General features: G+C 38.3%; 1 protein-coding gene across 20 annotated transcripts in view; it reads right to left on the bottom strand.

Moving 5' to 3' along the window:
* The window catches only part of hectd1 (HECT domain containing 1), a 33,302-nt gene that overhangs the window by 1,012 nt on the left and 14,569 nt on the right, over nt 1-17,721 (bottom strand). Inside the window, exons 22-41 of one of the 20 annotated variants that reach the window (XM_079853285.1) lie at nt 17,398-17,721; nt 17,134-17,300; nt 16,342-16,542; nt 14,272-15,096; nt 11,503-11,724; nt 11,094-11,272; nt 10,615-10,771; nt 10,021-10,243; nt 9,866-9,920; nt 9,372-9,554; nt 8,783-8,996; nt 8,612-8,694; nt 8,284-8,411; nt 7,997-8,198; nt 7,226-7,363; nt 6,520-7,127; nt 6,306-6,384; nt 2,859-2,952; nt 2,501-2,651; nt 121-265 (exon numbers count right to left, since the gene is read on the bottom strand). In XM_079853285.1, the coding sequence (XP_079709411.1) occupies nt 121-265; nt 2,501-2,651; nt 2,859-2,952; nt 6,306-6,384; nt 6,520-7,127; nt 7,226-7,363; nt 7,997-8,198; nt 8,284-8,411; nt 8,612-8,694; nt 8,783-8,996; nt 9,372-9,554; nt 9,866-9,920; nt 10,021-10,243; nt 10,615-10,771; nt 11,094-11,272; nt 11,503-11,724; nt 14,272-15,096; nt 16,342-16,542; nt 17,134-17,300; nt 17,398-17,721 (4,378 nt within the window). The remainder of the gene's footprint in view (nt 1-120; nt 266-2,500; nt 2,652-2,858; nt 2,953-6,305; nt 6,385-6,519; nt 7,128-7,225; nt 7,364-7,996; nt 8,199-8,283; nt 8,412-8,611; nt 8,695-8,782; nt 8,997-9,371; nt 9,555-9,865; nt 9,921-10,020; nt 10,244-10,614; nt 10,772-11,093; nt 11,273-11,502; nt 11,725-14,271; nt 15,097-16,341; nt 16,543-17,133; nt 17,301-17,397) is intronic. The other 19 variants (XM_079853298.1, XM_079853300.1, XM_079853303.1 and 16 more) reach the window with 19 other exon arrangements.

Genomic DNA, 17,721 nt, shown 5'->3' with positions numbered 1-17,721 from the left:
ACAACAGCGGGTATGAAGAGAGAATGTTAGTGGTTCTTAGTTAACTAATTGGCTGGGTTTTAGCATCATGGATCTTAGCAAATTGAAAAAAGAAAAGAAAAATAGTGAGCTTATATACACCTTTCGGACTATTGTGAGACGTGGATGGAGGTTGGCCAGTCCACCAGGGGGCAGGGTCGAGCAGCCTGTAGTGAACTGGAGGAAGGCCTTCCTTTCATCAGATGACATTCCACACAGGACTCGCACAAAGCGCAGGAAACCAGGACTGCAATACAATTAAATCATCAACATGATATATACTGTCTGAAATGTGCCCAAGTACATAATTTCATACATTTAAATTCACAAAACCTTTATTCCAAACATGAAAGCATGTGATTCCCACATTCATACATTACTACTACAATATTCTAATATGGCACATGTAAACGACTTTAAAATAAATGTTTTATGTTCAGTGTTCCAAAGTTTGGGTCAGTAAGGGTTTTAAAATGTTTTTTAAAAGTCTCTTTTGCTCACCAAGGCTGCATTTATTAGGGAGAGAAAAAAAAAATCCCAACCCTATTACAATAAAATGAAAACAATAAAATGAAAACGGTAATATTGTGAAATCATTTTAATTTAAAATAACTTGTATTTTAATACAATTTTTAATTTGTAATTTATTCCTGTAATGAAAGAGCTGAATCATCCTTCATGCTCAAGAAACATTTCTTAAATCACAGTTGAAAACAGTTGTGCTGCTATATTTGTGGAAACCATTCAAACATTTATTTGAAATAGAAAGTTTTCTAACATTGTAAATGTCTTTACTGACACTTGACTAATTTGATGCATCCTTGAATAAAAGTATTAATTTTTTTTGAAAATCTTGGACAATTTTTTTTAACAGTAGTGTAGTTTGTTTAGGATATGATTACTAGGAATGCACTATATCGGCATCGGCCGATATATGTTCGCTTTTAATGTTATCGTTATTGCCCAGTCAAGATAATTTGGCCAATATATTGAAGCCGATAAATAATGGATTTTTCCTTCCGACACTTCAGATGTACAAAACCATGATGGTTTTGAATTGCCTGAAATATGATTGGAATCACTTTGAAAAGGAAAATACAGTTAAGTGCAACATGTGCAGTGTAAATCTGTTATATAGACTACATAACAATGAAAACACTACTGTAAAAAAATGTTTTAGCATGTTACAGGAAGAGCGCATCCACAATGGATTTACACCTTCTTGACTAAGTTCGCTTGTGCATTCACAGCCTTTACCAGGGATTCATCTTAAGTTTCAGCGCATGCAGCTCAAATAGCAATGCATGACATTAACAACTAGGATTTGAACTGTCATATTACATAACATTATAGAGAGAACACTATTGTAATAAAACGTTGTGAACTCTGGGTTTAGCTGTCGTGTTTCAGCGCGTTGTTACAGGAAGAGCACATCCACAACAGGAGTAATAGATTCTGACTAGCACGTAACCAGTGTTTCCCATACATTGATTTATTTGTGGTGGCCCGCCACAATATCAACATTGACCACCACAAATAGATTTCAGTGCCCATTCATTAACTACACTGTGGCGGCACAAAAATATATTTTAACTTCTCATAACAACATAAAAGGTCTTTAAATGTTGCGTTTTGCACCATTGCGTTCTTGTCAAAAGACTGTCTGTTTGCGCTGCGCAAAGAGAAGTGAGAGCACTTTGCTCACACGATCAGCCCTGCAGGTTCTGCAGTTTAATATTACATTTATGTTATATAAATATCGAATTAATCTCATATAGGATGCGTTTGGTTGAGCTAACAAAACCCACTAAAAAAGCGCTTCAGTTTCCTGGTGTTCATTCAGCTCTTCAGCGCACGCAGCTTAAACAGCAATGCTGTTATTTAAAACAGTAATATTAATTTTAGATGTTTCTTTTTCAAAAACCCTGATGCATTATTAATATTAACTAGCACACATTTTTCTTGTATCTTTTTCATCAACAATATGGTTTATTAAAAATAATTGAATTATTGTCCACACATAGGCTATTCTACAAGTAATGTTGCACAGTGACTTGTTTATAAAATTAAAAGAAAAAATTTGGATAAAGAAAGTAGGAGTTTAAAATAATTTTAAAACTTACACTGGTTCAAACTAGGCTTCTATACATGTTTGATGTGCTTGGGACACGACTTTTAATGGTGAGACTTTTGTTTTTGTAATCAGGCTCTCAAAAATGATTTAAAATTTGGATTTAGATTTATCGGCTTTCAAATATAAAGAATTATCGTAATGGCCAACATTTTCATATCGGTGCATCCCTAATGATTACCAAGACATGCATGTTCTTTTTCCATTTAAAATGCTGCAATTTTGTAACGATAAATTCACATGCATTTCGGTCCCATATAAAAAACAAAAACAACAACAAATCACAGACCTACCCAAGAAGTGTATGCCATCATAAAATGTAGAGCAATAGAAATAATAGTAAATGTCTACCTGTCCCGTGTGTAGCCAAGTTTAGGTTCTGTGTAGTTAACAATGTCTTCAGCGGTCCAGGATGGAGATTGGTTGCCACACAAGATCATTTGCACCTCTTTATGACTAAATGAGCTGAGTTTCTCCATAGGGAACACTCTGTTAAAGCCCTCTGTATAGAGAAGAAAAAAAAAAGACATTACACACATAGCACCATATTTATAACTGACATGCATAATGTAGTAATGAGTGTCATTCATAATATACTGATATCTGAACAGCCAAGTTACACACACTTTTTGTACGCTTGGTACACACTGAGTGTAGCTTGAGTGGATTTAAAGTGCAAGGCATGAGAGTTTTGCCAATCTTGTCATACCTCTAAAGGCCTCCATTTGCTTCTGGATTCCTGTGTGCATGCAGAAGTCAAACATGAGCTCTACATAGTCCTCAGCATTGTCCATGGTGACCATCTGAAGAGAGGACAGCAGAATATTTAGCATTTATATCTTATTCTATACAAGATGACACCAGAAACAATGCATTACATAATTAGATACCAAGCAAGCAGTGTGCATTTCAAATTCTGCCACTTGGTCTACATACATATAAACTATTGTTCAAAAGTTTTGAAATGAGTTTCTTACGTTCACCAAGGCTGCATTAATTTGATCAAAAATACAATAAAAACAGTAACTATGAAGTATTACTACAATTTAAAAACGCATGTATCTTAATATATTTTAGAATGTAATTTATTCCTGATGGCAAATCTGAATTTTCAGCAGTCATTACCGCAGTCTTGACTCTTCAGCATCACATGAAATCATTCTAATAAAACCACGATTTTTTTCAGGATTCTATCAATACAACACAAAACAGCATTTATATAAAAATATTTGTTTTGTTTCCATTCAAAAAAGTCTATCACTTTTGATAAATTTAATGCTTCCTTGCTGAACGAAATACATTAGGGATTAGTGTTGTCACGATACTGGAATTTCTAAATTCAATACAATACCTTGAAATAAAATACCATGGGAAAAACTGCCATATAGATATTTTATTATCATCTCAATCTTTGGATAATTTTGTTGCAATATCTTGCACATCACAGGGAGGCTTTATTTGAAACTTTGAACTAAAGTAAACTGTCAGTAATAAAATAAGAACAAATTAATAAATTGCAGGGCTCCAGACTAACTAGGAGCGCTGTAGTCCCTGACTGAAAATTTTAGGGCACACCTTAAATCAGCTTATAAATGAATAAATCAATTATTAAAATTTTCCCCAAAATAACTGTAATACTGACAAATTCTCTAATAATAAATAGACAAAATAAAACATTGTGAACTTAATGTACAGATATTACAGGGCTCCAGACTAGCATTTGAGGGCAGCAGCACCGGAGCCACTGAGTTCTACAAAAAATATCTGGTAGCACTGGGGCTGACAATAAAGCACTAAGCTTAATTTGGGGTGTAGATGAAATTAACTTTAATTATAATCATTCATAATGCCTTTATGTTAATTAAAAAGCAAAACGAGTGAAAAAATGTATATTGGGGAGTGAAAATAGCCAATAAGCATCCTACTGTTTACAATGGTAATTCAATTTTTTATTATTTTTAAATAAGTGTTTAAATAAGAGTTTTCCTACATCTTAAAATGTTTAGTTTTATGACAATCTTTGAAGGATGAACAAAAAATGTGTTGGTCATCACATTAAAAATAACATTTAAATATGATATTATAGTTTTGAAGTGCTGGAAAAAGATGTGTAGTACTTGTAAGCGTTTGACTATTTCTGTCACAATACCATAGTTATGGTTAGAGTTACTACATTAGCCTAAATCCATGGTGAATATTGCTGATTTGTGGACTGAAAGCCTTCTATAAGTGTTTCTCCTGGTTTCCACGTCAGCGCTGTTTTATCATTGATATCTATGGTTTATAACAGAGAACTCTGCGCCTAATCGGAATGTTTCTCACTGGATCTCGCAGCGATGATGTTATTAATTCTGAGACTGGATCTCCTAGTAACAGTGTCATGTGATCGAGATCGGCCCGCGACTGGCAAGTTCGGGGCGCTGCGCGGTCTACTATTGGTCCAAACTAATAAATGGTCCGTGAAGCATAAATGAGTTTTCAGGTGGGTCTAACAGTAGTGTTTGGTGTTAACAGTAGAAATACTACAGAAATTAAGTAAAGTAACCAAATGTAAAATAACACTAAATAGTCTTGTAAAAAAAGTCATTGTAAAAATTAAATACAGATCAATGCTTACAATTATTTGCAATTGCTTTTCAATGATTTCCAAAACTGTGTTTACCCAAATACTCGCCAAGATGGGCATTTAGACAATTGTTTTGTATTTGACCATTTAAGCATTTAAGAGCTAAATGAGCTGTACTCACAAGCTGTTTGAGAAGTGGCTTTATTTACGTGCCACTTTTGGTTTGAACGTGAAACCTATGAGAATGAGTAAAATTATGCGAAATACTTGCAACCCTACACTGAAATTCAGGCCTTGTAACACCAACACTATTCAACTAGAGCAAATGAGACACGTGAATGAGAGGCGGGTGTGTGTCAATTTGCTGTCGGAGAGAAGAGAGCAAAAACGTGCAGCTGATATTGGTGTATCAATACTGCAGAAAAGGAGTATTGGAATAGTTTCATATATTCCAATAATACTGAAATATTGATATTTTTGACAACACTATTAGGGATGCACAGATCTATCGGCCAATAATCTGTATTGGCCAATAAAATAAATTATTTTCAATTATTAAAAACTGCCGATTATCAGGGCCAGGGTTGCCAGGGCCTGGGTTTTTCCCTACACCAAAAGTTATTTGTAGCTCCTCCCATCCAATAATCGCAAACCGTTTTGTGCTTCATGCTTGTATGTTTATGTTTGTACTTCTGATGATTCTCAGCTGTCAAATTGTCAATTTTATCATGTCTTCCACTTTAATTCAAGTTATAGTACAAAATAAACATGATTGCACATCAGAATGTATGTTGAAAGATACAGTACAACTTACTGAAATGAATCATGTCTCAAGTAATCGCTCAGTGTTTCAACAAGGGAAAGATGTCAAAAAAATGCTTGAGAAGAATGTCACTTAACTGCATTTACATTAGGAAAATTATCCAATGTTCACAGTTCTTTAGTTAGCTATAAAAACACTAGAGAGGAGCTTATATACTGTTAATTATATGTTTGTTTGAATAAATTTGTCATGAAGAAAAGCGTTTCTGAAAACTACCTTATGTACAACTGAGTTGAATACAAACATGAGCTCTTATTTGTGTAATTATTATACCTGAAAATAAATAGCAGATGAATATAATAGTTTGGGCTCTGTTGTTAATTTTAACTTATTGTAAATATTATTGTAATGTACCAAATGAGAAGGTTCCCTCTATAGTTTACAGCATTAGTTGGGAGAGATTTTGTTCCCTTAAGAAAATCAAACTATCAGTAGATATTATTCAGAATAATTGGCCATAGTTATCAGCAAATTTCTAATGTACTATCTTATTGACCCAAAACTGAACCTCATCTCATTCGAGCATCCTGCTGACTATCCCAAAAGGAAGTGTGATTTTATCAAGATGGCAGCAGGAAGCTCTGGTACTAAGGGTGATGCAGCCCTGCTACACAAATATATGTAAAAATAATGCATTGCCATAACTACAAATACACAAAATAATGGAAACCACAAAATAGGATTTCATTTTCACTGTAGAGAGGCAGACTGTATAACAGTACACACACAGGGCATTACATTGCATGTCTGAAAAACATGTGACGTACCTCATCTTCTCCATTGGGCTTCAAGTCTACCGATGAGAAGCCATGTACTTTGGATGATGGACAGAACTGGAAATTTAATCTAATAACAAATAAAACAAAGAAATTTAGATAAGCAACAAACATACATGTAAATAAAATACCCAGCAACAAGCAAGGAATTAACACACAATATTGATTTCCTTGATTAATATACAAAGTGACATTCATATCTCACCCAAGATCTTCTACACTAAGTGGAGGGCCAGACCCCATAGGATTCTTTAGCATGAGATCCTGTAGCCGTGTGTTCTTCTCATCCTCTGACAGACTCTTATTGCCCAGGATCTGCCTGCGCTTCACTGACAGTGCCTTCAGCTCTTTTAGGAATCGTGCTCTGTGAGGATTCACCAGTTCAAAGTCCTCCCATGTCAAGATGCCATGATACCAGGCTGGTGGCTTGGGCTTTGGTGGGTCAAGGATAAACTCGGACTTGGAGTCTTCATCAAAACTACCCACTGAGTATGTGTCCTGACCATCCTCAGTGGAAGCCTCAGACTGGATTTCAGAGAAGTGGCAGTCCGACTCAATATGGTTTTGATAAAGTAGCTTACTCATGTTGCTTTTGATGTCACCCATACACAGCAGTTTGAAGAAAGGCTGGGATATGGGCAGGTCAACGAGACGGTTGTCCTGGATGCATTTGGCCAGAAAGATGCCAAGGAACAGGAAAAGCTTGGTGATACGCTCCAGTTCATCGCTATCCTGAGGGAAGGGAGCAGGGAAAAGGCCGCAGGAACGCTGCACATAATAGCCAGGTGGTTTTAAGCCTCCGCCCAGATCCACCTGATGAACAATGGAAATGTCAATTTATCAATTGAGAACAGTTTCATACCTATGGATAGAGCCTGGTGGTTAACAGGTAAACGTGGTAAAGCACTTACTTGACGTGACTCATCATCTGGGAAGTCGTCGTCACAGAGCCAGATACCAAGGGAAGTCCTCTGGAACTCTGCAGCAACAAGGGCATAGAACTCCAGGGTGGGTCCAAGACCAGTGCCCTCCTCCCCCTGGAACTCCACCTGAGCAAGATAACCATCATTATCAGTCTTAATCAAACAGTCGGAGATGGATTTTCACTGCTCTAGAGCAGAGGTTCCCAACTATGGGCAGGGCCTCAGCAAACTGCCAAGGAGGCCACAAGATGACTTAATATATTAAAGAAAATTAATTACAACTGAACTATATATTAAAGAAAATTAATTACAACTGAACTAAAATGTAAAAACACATGTCATCATCACAGAAGAAATACTGATGAAAAATTGTGACATTGACCATGGACCTCCTTTGTACAGATGTTATTGCTTCCACTGAAGAACAAGATGCTCTTGTATCATGCTGTACAAAATATGACATGACAAAATTAACTATTTTAAGGTGTCCGTGTTACAGTGTAATTATACATTGAAGTACTGAGTAATAATGATTAACTACATGTACTTACTATAGGGTTAGGAATAGGGGTTGGTGTAGAGTTAGTTCTTGTAATAATGCATAATTTATAGTTATTACTACAGTAAATACATGTAACAAGGACACTGTAAAATAAAGTGTTACCATAATTTGTAATGAAAACAGAAGCACTTTCACAAGCTCTCTCAGACTTTTAGACCCCACTATTTTTTCCCCAAACATTATGTTGTGGTGTTTACCTCCAGTACAGACTTTCTGTCAGCATGTATCTGCATCACACTCTCAGCCCACTCCATCATACTCTCTCCACGAGGCACCTTGACACGCTCATGCTTGAGCCGACCAACACGGAACTCGCCGGGATCATCACGGCGAACTGTTGTGGATGGCCGGGAACGCTCCATAGTGGCTTCTCTTCGGTTTTGGAGCCAGACAATAGCCCTAGAGAGAGATGCAAATTCTCAAACGACCATTTCAGATTTGTATGAATGAAGTAAAGATCTCTTTGAAAACTGCAAGCACAGACCTGGAGGCTCCAAACGCAGTGCATGTAAAATAAAGCTGCCGGGTTTCAAAGGGTATGAGGAAAGGACACTTGCTGGTTAACTGCTCACACCAGTCTGGGAGAGCCCCGCTAGCCAGGGCCAGTGGCTCCTAAAAAGACAATGAAACCTTTTGTAACATTATAAACGTCTTTACTGTGGCATTTGATCAATTTTAATGCATCCTAGAAGAATACAAGTAATGATTTCTATAAAAAAAAAAAAAAATCATACAGACCTGACTCTTGACCTGTACTGCATCTACAATGTATAACATGCATAAATAAAACTACATCAAACACGTCAGATTACCTCGATCTGCTGCAGGATTTTGGTTGTAATTTTTTTGCTGGTGAATTCCTCAGGTGATGCATTGAACTGTAGCTCTTCCACATCTACACAAATAAATGTGACTTATAAATGCATAAAAATGTAAACAAAAACAACTGGTTCAAGACAATGCTCTGAGAAGGCACTCCTTACCTTCCTGTAGTGTGCGGCCGGATGAAGGTTCTCCTCCGATGGTGAAGAGGATGCGAAGGAGCTGCAGTACGTCCTCTACACTGCAGGCACTCTGGCCTGAACCCGCCTTGGCCTGAGCCTGCTCACGTGCAGCACTCAGGATGTCACAGCTCTGTGTGGCGGACAAAGTCCCTGAACTCAGGCCTGAAGATCTGCAGCCACGCTCACAGAAGTCCTGTAAACCCATGTAAGAACTGTTAACACAAACTACCCATAATTTTTCCTCCCAAACTTATCATCATCACAACATACCTATAACAACGCATTTACTAAATTCTTACAAAATTATATAGTTTATGGCCAAAGACGACAACAAAAATTTAAAAATCAAAGCAAATAGAGAACAAAGTCCACAATGACAGCTAAAAACTTTCATGTCACATTTACACCCATTTAGGCAATAGAATTTACAAAAGGACAGCAACAACTGTCTAACAGGTGGCTACACAAGTGACAGTCAAGCAAGAAAGAGAAAAAATACTTAAAGTATAAAAGGGAAAATAAAGATGGTATGTACAGATATATATGCACATCCGATGGCATTCTATACCTTGTATGCAGCTATGAGCTGCGAACAATTTCTGTTTTTCCTAATACTTTTATTAGAGCCGGTTAATTTCCAGTGGCGCAGGAAAGTTGAGTCTGCATTCTTCTGCATGTAGGTTATCAAGTCATTCTTTGGTAATTCATCTGTGCCAAGGTACTGTTCCACATGCTCTACAGACCAGCAACCCTACAACAGGAAGAACCAAATGTTGGTCTTTCCTGATTGTAAAGTCTCACGCAATACACATGCATTACAGTAGGTTTAACCACTAGAGAGGCCCGTGCATTTAACAATAGATACCACTGGGGTCATTTCACAGTCTTCTGGCTTTAAGGTTAGTGACGTCTGAGACAACTTACTGAGAAGGAGCATTTACACATTGGGGACAGCCACAGAAAAATCACAGCCAAGATTTTAATGAGCCAAAGAGAGTGAATGAAAGGAAGATAGGTAGAAAGAGATAGTGTGGAGGAGAAACATTAAAAACGTGTTATTACCATCTTTCCACTCTCTCTTTCTTTGTCAGAGTCCTTCAATTCTCTGTACATTATCCTACAAAAAAAACAATGTTTGTTAACAGACGTCTGGGGGAAAAGCACAACAAAAATGACAAAAGTTTGAATACTAAAAACAACTAAAACATTAGACTCACGTATATGTAGGTTCCCAGATGCGTCTAAGCTTGTCAGGTTTAATAGCACCATTGCATGAGAGTTGGAGAAGCTTTTGGACATAATAGAAAATGGTGGACTTGTAGTTGGTGAGAGGTAGCTCTACTTCTCGTGTAGTCCCTAGACCTGCTACTTTCAGGATGAGAGCCAGACGGGGTGAAGGCGTGCACTCCACCTCCTCTTGTACCTCTGAGCGAGGTGTACCTGTACACATTAAACATGAGATTTGCCATGAAAAATCACAATGGATTGCTGTGTTTAACTATTAAAGGGCAACCAGTGTTATTAAAGGGATAGTTCACCCAAAAATTAAAAATCTGTCATGTACTTTCTTTTCCCTCCATACAAATGTATTTTTTTGTAATTTTAGTACTTAAAGCTAAATATAAAAAGTAATAAAAATGGCAAAAGCAAATTAGAAAAATGACAAAGTAAAATAAAAAAATTAATATTTAGAATTGTTTTATTTTAAAATGATCCATTTGTAAACACTAGAATAGTATATAAATAATATTAAAATAACACTGCAGCCAACAGTGTGAGAATTTATCTCCTTTCTACAGTGTCACCAGTACCTGGTGGAGGGATATCCAGGTCAGTAGTTTGCTGGACGTTGGTACGGCCTGGTCTAGGGTCAAATGCAGGTACTAAAGCAGAAAACTGTCTCTTTAGCACAAAGTCGTCGTCCCATGTCCTGCGCCGACCCCCTTTGGTTTCATACTCCTCTTCCTCCTTTCAGGCCACCATTGAAAAAGCAAAGTGGTAAAGCTCTCTTACACATAATGCTCAAAAGCTTGCAAATGTGAAACACATATATCACCTAACCAAAGACATGCTACACAGAGGAAACATGCTGGAAAACAAAAACAAAACAAAAAAAACCTGGAACACCAAATACATTCTTAGCCAAAAGAAGAAAACAAACAAAAACACTGTTCACCAAATTAAAAAAATAAAAAACACGAAATTTCAAGTAACCAGAGAGGAGAACGCGAAGAAAACCAAAAATAAAGGATTTCCACTGTACTATTATTGAAACTACAACAGGTTTTACCCTATGAATATGAACGTGGTAACCAAGGTTGACCCTGGACCGTACCAGAACTTCCTCATACTCCTGTTCTTCCTGATTGTCATCCTCATTCTCATCATCGTCATCATCTGGCTCTGGCAAGTCTTCCTCGTCATCTAACTCGGCAAGCAATGTGTTGGCCCGACAACTGTCCAGGAAGTCTGAGTGGAAGAAAGGCAATGAAAATATATTAGCCTTCATATAAAAAAAAAATTAATCAAGGAGATGAATTTAGAGGACAAGACTGAGTAATTAGTTTAGCAATAAGCAAAAACATAAAATTAGAGATTAATCTTAAAAATAAAATAAAAAACGGGCTGAGGAAGGGGATGTACTAGAACAATTGAGGGTGAGGGAAAAGAGAGTGTATAATAAATGTAACATGGCCTACCATAGAGTGAAAACTCAGCCTCCTGACCTGTGTCACTCTCACTAGAAGTAGAGGTCAGGCTGGTCGTCAGCGTGTTACTGAGCAACTGGCCGACGGACAAACCTGTAGTTGCCGTGGCTACATTATTGCTGCTGGTTACTATGGAGGTGGACATTGTAACAGTTGAGGTGGTACCAGTGGTTGTAAGGTTAGGAAAGCTCTGCGCACCCATAAGAGGAGAAGCTGCAAACAAAACCCAAAAACTGTGATTAGTCTCCAAAAAAACAAAATAAGCAGGTAACTAAAAAAAAAAAAAAAAAAAGCTTGCTCTACAAACTAAACATGCTTCAAATGGCTGCAGTATGCAAATCATGGCCAATATTAGAGTCCTGTTAATATTCACAGAACAGTTAAATACTCAGGAGCAGGATGTTACTCAAAAATAAATTAAACAAAATGATTGCTATTACATAATAAGGACTAAAATATCCTGAAAAAGACTAGACAAGCTTACAGATTGAATAGTACTGCCTTGCAAATACTACTATCTCTCTTCTATACTTTCCGAGTGCAATTCTAAGGCAACAATGACTATAATTTTTCTGAGAACATTTGCCGTATGATTAACAAATATAATAAGCCTCCTTTAAATTTGTCATTAATAAAGCTAAAAGGACATCTAAACAGTGGTTCTCAAACAGGAAGGCCAGGGCCTCAAGATGACAAAATAATTTAAAGCATTAAAATAAGCTTAATCAAGATATTTATTCACCCTCTCAACGACTGTTTGTTTCTTAAAAAAAAAAAGTGTGATTTGTAGGGGTGTGTCCCCGAACTAAGGATTTTCATAGTCGAATCAGAATCGTCAAGTCTTGCCTATAGTCAACTAATAGTCGAATCTTGTGTGTGACACACAAAGATATACTGTAGAAGAAAATGTATAAAAACATGTTGGATCAATAAAACTAAGAAATAACAAATAACTGCAGAAAGGCCACACTGCAGACAGGATTTGCATTTCACATGTCGGCTAAATTGCCTGTGCGAGAAGGCTGCAAGTACAGCGCAACATCGATGCACCAAAAAATAATCAACAATTAAATTTACAGAATTAATTTAGAACAGAATATACCTTTCTAATAAATAAAAATACAAACTGAAATAAGTCAGAATCAAGTCACAAGGTGCAGAACAAATGTGTGCAAAAAGCCTAAAGTGCAGGGGAACATATTCAAAATACAAGCCACAAATAGTTAAATTAGATAACTACAAGTGATCAAAAAATAAAATAAAAATAAAGAAATTATTAAAATAACAAAAGTATAGCCAGAATTGTCAACTTTGTCTTTTTAACTGCAGAGACAACAATAAACGCTAAACTGGAGTGGCAGTCTTTTTAGCTAAACATGTTCACAGCATCCAAAAATCAAATTAGAACCGGTTGATATGTTTTGAAATCACTTGTGTACCTGATCGGAAAAAGAAAAATCCAGTGTCCACTCTGTGTCTGTTTGAGTCTTTTCAAATTGTATACGAAAAACGTTTAATGGCTAGATATCCTAAGACATATTAAAAGATCAAATTCTCTCCATACCTTATTAATAAAGCATACTACATAGCCTACAGAAAAGCAGATAAGCCCAGAATATGAACACGACGCATTTAATTACACGTTAAGCATTTTCCTTCCATAGAAAACCGTTATAATAAAGAAAACGCGTTGCGTTCATTTTCTGTGCTCATCTGCTTTTCTGTACATAGTATGCTTAGTATGTTCTTTACTGAGTTTGGTCTTTTATCACCACTGTCTTAATATACATTAAGCCACGTTAAAGTGCCCTTTTTCGCGTTAAGCGTTTTAGAATGTCCAGAGGAAAACCAACTTGTTAACGTTGGCCAGCAGAAGTGCGATCATGGTTTTCCTGATGCTAAATCCAGCCTTTGAGAATATCCTTTCTGATGGTGTGCATCCACACTTCAGATTTTCTTATCCCAGACATTTTTAAAGATTTAAATCCTTGCCGCCAATTTGTCACAGGGGTGGTTGGATTTATTCACGCACGTTAAAAATATTTATTAAAAGCTTCTTTCTTTTCACATTTTTATTTACAGCATTATCATAATAGGCTGTATATTAACTTATTGTCAGAAAACCGGTAGTTAGATGTGAAATCAGACGTTGAGCACCCCCATATAGCCAAAATGGCATGATCCCGTTTCATAACACCTCTGCGAAGATTCGATCGTGAGATTGGTAGTCGAATCAGGCTCCTTCTATCGAAGCATCGAATCTTCAACTATTCGGGGTCACCCCTAGTGATTTGTAGATCCGGAAAAGTGTAAATTTATATTAATTAATAAAATCTTAAGACACCATGGCCATTTTATAATGAATATACATTTTACTAGTTATGCCAAGCTCCAAAATATTTTATCGGGTAGAAATTGAGTAATAAATCCAGTAAATCACGACTGACTGGAAGAGTCATGTAAATTCATTTTTAAATTCACTTCAGAACATTCTGCTCCTAAAACTACTTAAGTCTGGAAATTTCATTTTATTTCAATTTATATGAGCTATTCAATTTATTATTTAATTATAACACTTAATTTACAGTAATTAGCAGGGCCCAAAGGTTAAATTAAGTTCTAATAACAAAACTGCTCTGCTCTAGGGGCCAACAAATAATGTTGTGAACATTGAAGGGCTATGGAGACTAAAAAGCTGAAAACCAGTGATCTAAACCCAAGCACTGGCTTCTAGAAGAATGGGCAGTTGAAGATACTCACTGGCAGTGCTCATGACATTGCGCCCCAGCGTGTTAGTGTTGTTATCGCTGCTGCTTCGGCTCAGGTTCATGTTGTTGGTGGCATTGGTGCGAGACATGTTGGGCGCCCTGCGGACGAACGACTCCATCAAGCTGGCCTCGCGGGAGGACAAGTTGGGGACACTGGCACTGGAGCTCATGGGTGCTCCAGCTGCCAATAGTGAGCTGACGGACAGCCGCGCGCTGGTGGCAGAGCACAAGGGCCTCTGGGATGCAGCGTCCTTACTAGATGACTCTGAAACCGAGCTGACGTCAGGAGAGCTCACGCTCACGATTCCCATAGAGATAGCGGTCGAAGTGCCATCGGGTGCTGGTGTTTTACGTTCGCCGCCTTCGCTTCCCGTGTCCGCCGTTAGTGTGCTGGTGCTGGAGACGGAGCCACCCTCTGCAGAGGAAAGCACAACTATCGGTTCTTGGCCCTCCGCCCCTGGGGGCCCTCCAACGATGCTTACTCCCTGCTCCAACAGGCTCTCGACCCTGCGCTCCACTCGGGTGGAACTGAGGCTTAAATCGCTGCTGCTGGCCACGCTACACACCGAACTGCTACTACCCTTGCGGCTGGAGGAACTGGCCCCCGCTGTGGAGGATGAGCCACCCTTGTCTGGGCAGTTATTTTTCACCAGGCTGCTCCAGGACTGCGGTGTGCCTGCAACAGTGGATGAGACAGGTTTGGGTGACGGCGCTGACTCAGGGTCGTACCCTGGCGCAAGCTTGAGGTCAAACTTCCCTTCCGCACCCATACGATACGAGTTTGAGCCACCGGCATCCCAGGTGACATCAATCCAGCCTGGAAAGTGGGGGAGGGAGGGGGGATATGAACGGGTGAGACCCAGCAAGAGAGCAGAGAGAGACAGCAGCAAGTCAAAGACAACAGCTTTTGCTTGACACTGGACCAGAAACAACAGAATAAACCAAGACCATTGGATGAGGTCAAATTTAGCTTTGCATCTCTGCCAAACCTATTCAATTCATATTCATACTACTGACGATCATCTTAGAGGACACCCAAATCACTCTGGTCCAGGTGAAGCAGTGAGGTAGAAACATGAAGCACAGAAAATGACAAATTAAAAAACAAAACAAAAAAGCAGTAGAATTTTGCAAATGCCAAGCTACGAAGCCACTTAAGAAAAAGAACAGAAGAATCATTTCGGTCAGTGTCAAATACATTTGCAATGGAGTTCTTTCGGAGCTTGCAAATTGTGACATCAACATGCACTTGGCTTGACTGATGGAGACAGGTTAAAGAGGCTGTTTTACACACTGAAACATGGCTGCCCAAAGAATCAATAGCAACAGAGTGGATGCTTAAGATAATACGAGTAGGATATGTAAAAATGTTACCTGTTAAGTTGGGGGGGAGGGATAAAGGTTGCACTTCAAAATAGCAAACTAACAAAAACAAAAAAGTATGGAATGACAGTTGCAGAGAGCAAAAAGTAGTAATCTAACACGTATCATTGAACTTCAGAGTGTGAAACAGATCGTTTTTTATCATTTCTTCATGCAGAATAGAAGCAAGAGGAAAGCACCATATAAGGAAGTAAACACAGGGGAAAAAAGACTAGTTTCAGATCAACCCCTTCACAGTTTAATTTTCTTTAAATACACAAAGCATTTGTGAAGTCACTTGAAAATAAAAAGGGCTGGTCTGAAAACAGTCGCTCTGAGGCAAGATGGGAAAACAAGTCCAAATGTGATTTAACTTTAGTTGTTTTATTGTGTGAACGTCAGTAATGGGTAACTCCATCTCCCCCCTCACTTTTGATGGATTTGCTGCAGAAAGCTCTAAAACATGCAAATGCACTTGATGTTCACAATTTGTTTCCCTTAAACACTGAAGTACCACTGAACTCCATTGTTGATTGGCCAGTAATGCACTTTTCATGTAGTGGTCCGATGCAGTGATGCCTTGAAAACCGCTGAACAGAAATCTGCTATGGCATAAGCATTACACATTGCGCTGTCCTACACAAGCTACCAACGTTTGGATGCACACACTAAGAGCCACAGAAGTGACTCCAATCCTCACCATTATGGGCCTCTCCGGTCACAGTGCCCTCTCCAGCAGGATTGCCATCCTGGTCCCTCCACTTCCAGTCAATGCCACGCACCACCCGTGCACCTGGAACGATGTACTTCATCACCTGCGAGCGAAAGAGACGGCGCTGTCGTCTTAAGTTGGCCTCTGCCTCCTTCACTGCTTTACCTGACAATGCAGAACAAACCTTGGCTGATTGGAAACATGAGCAGAGACAAAGCAACCTCAAATTAAAAAAAAAGCATGCAATTAAGGATGGTCATTCTTTTGTGATACTTTAGACAAATTAAATTATGTTTACTAAAGAGCTCTCTTTTAAAGACTTCCAGTTCATATGTTAATAATAATCCAATACTGTCATGATGAAAGATGTCTTTTTAAAGTTGGCATGAAATGTAAATTATTGTTGTCTTTGATCTAAAAAAAAAAAAAATTCTCTTTTCAATAATCGGTTTCACTCGGCTGTGCATCACAATATGAATAATCAGATCTTTAACTACTTCCTTCACATCGCAACTTTAAAGCCAAACTTAGTGTTTGGTGAAATATGTAGTAGCACATTACTGAATCTTCAAATGTTGCAATTATGGTCCTATGGGAACCAAATCCCAACAGGAAAAAAAACAAAACAAACAAAACAAACAATGGCGTTAGATTACTGCAATTAGGCCAACCACATGTCAAATATTCACATACGGACAAGAAACAGCTCTTGAGTAAGCATAAATATTATAATTAAATTACAATATGACAAAAGTAGTATTAGAAATGATTGGCACTTACCCAGCTGGTCCTCACACACACCAGTAACAGTGCCATAGATCTCTAGACCAGACAGGGAGAGGTAGTGTGTTTGTCCGCTGGCATTCTTCCCCATCTGTTTAATACGAATGTGTCTCCAGCCCTGCTTCTCATCTTTGGATGGATCCAGAGGCCAAGTGGCTGTCGACCTAATGCAGTAACACGAGTCATATAAGTAGGTGCACAAAAACAAAACAAAAAAAGCAATAATAGCATTCTCCAGAATACTGGTTATAACATACATACCCTGGCTCATTGAGAGAGCTGTCATCCACATGCGTGTAGAGTGTCATCCAGTTCTGACCATCTTTGGACACTTGAAATACCCAATTCCGGAGGGCGGATCGACCGTATCCACGAGCGTGGCGAAGTGTGTACGCAGAAGGGATGACCCATAAACCAAGGTCAATGGCAAACCATGCGTTTTTATCATCGTTGGTGTGACAGTTGAGGGCTGAGCTGTCTCTGCTCAGGATGTCTTCAAGTCGGCCATAAGGCAAGTTTCTGCCCTCGGAAGAGGTCACAACCACTAATCCATAAGCAGCAGGGTTCACCCATTCATATGCAGTC

The sequence above is a fragment of the Squalius cephalus genome (genome assembly GCF_949319135.1).
Source record: "Squalius cephalus genome assembly, chromosome: 20".
Classification (NCBI taxonomy): Eukaryota; Metazoa; Chordata; class Actinopteri; order Cypriniformes; family Leuciscidae; genus Squalius; species Squalius cephalus.
The sequence above is the reverse complement of the archived record's forward strand: the minus strand, read 5'-3'. Positions and strand labels throughout refer to the sequence as shown.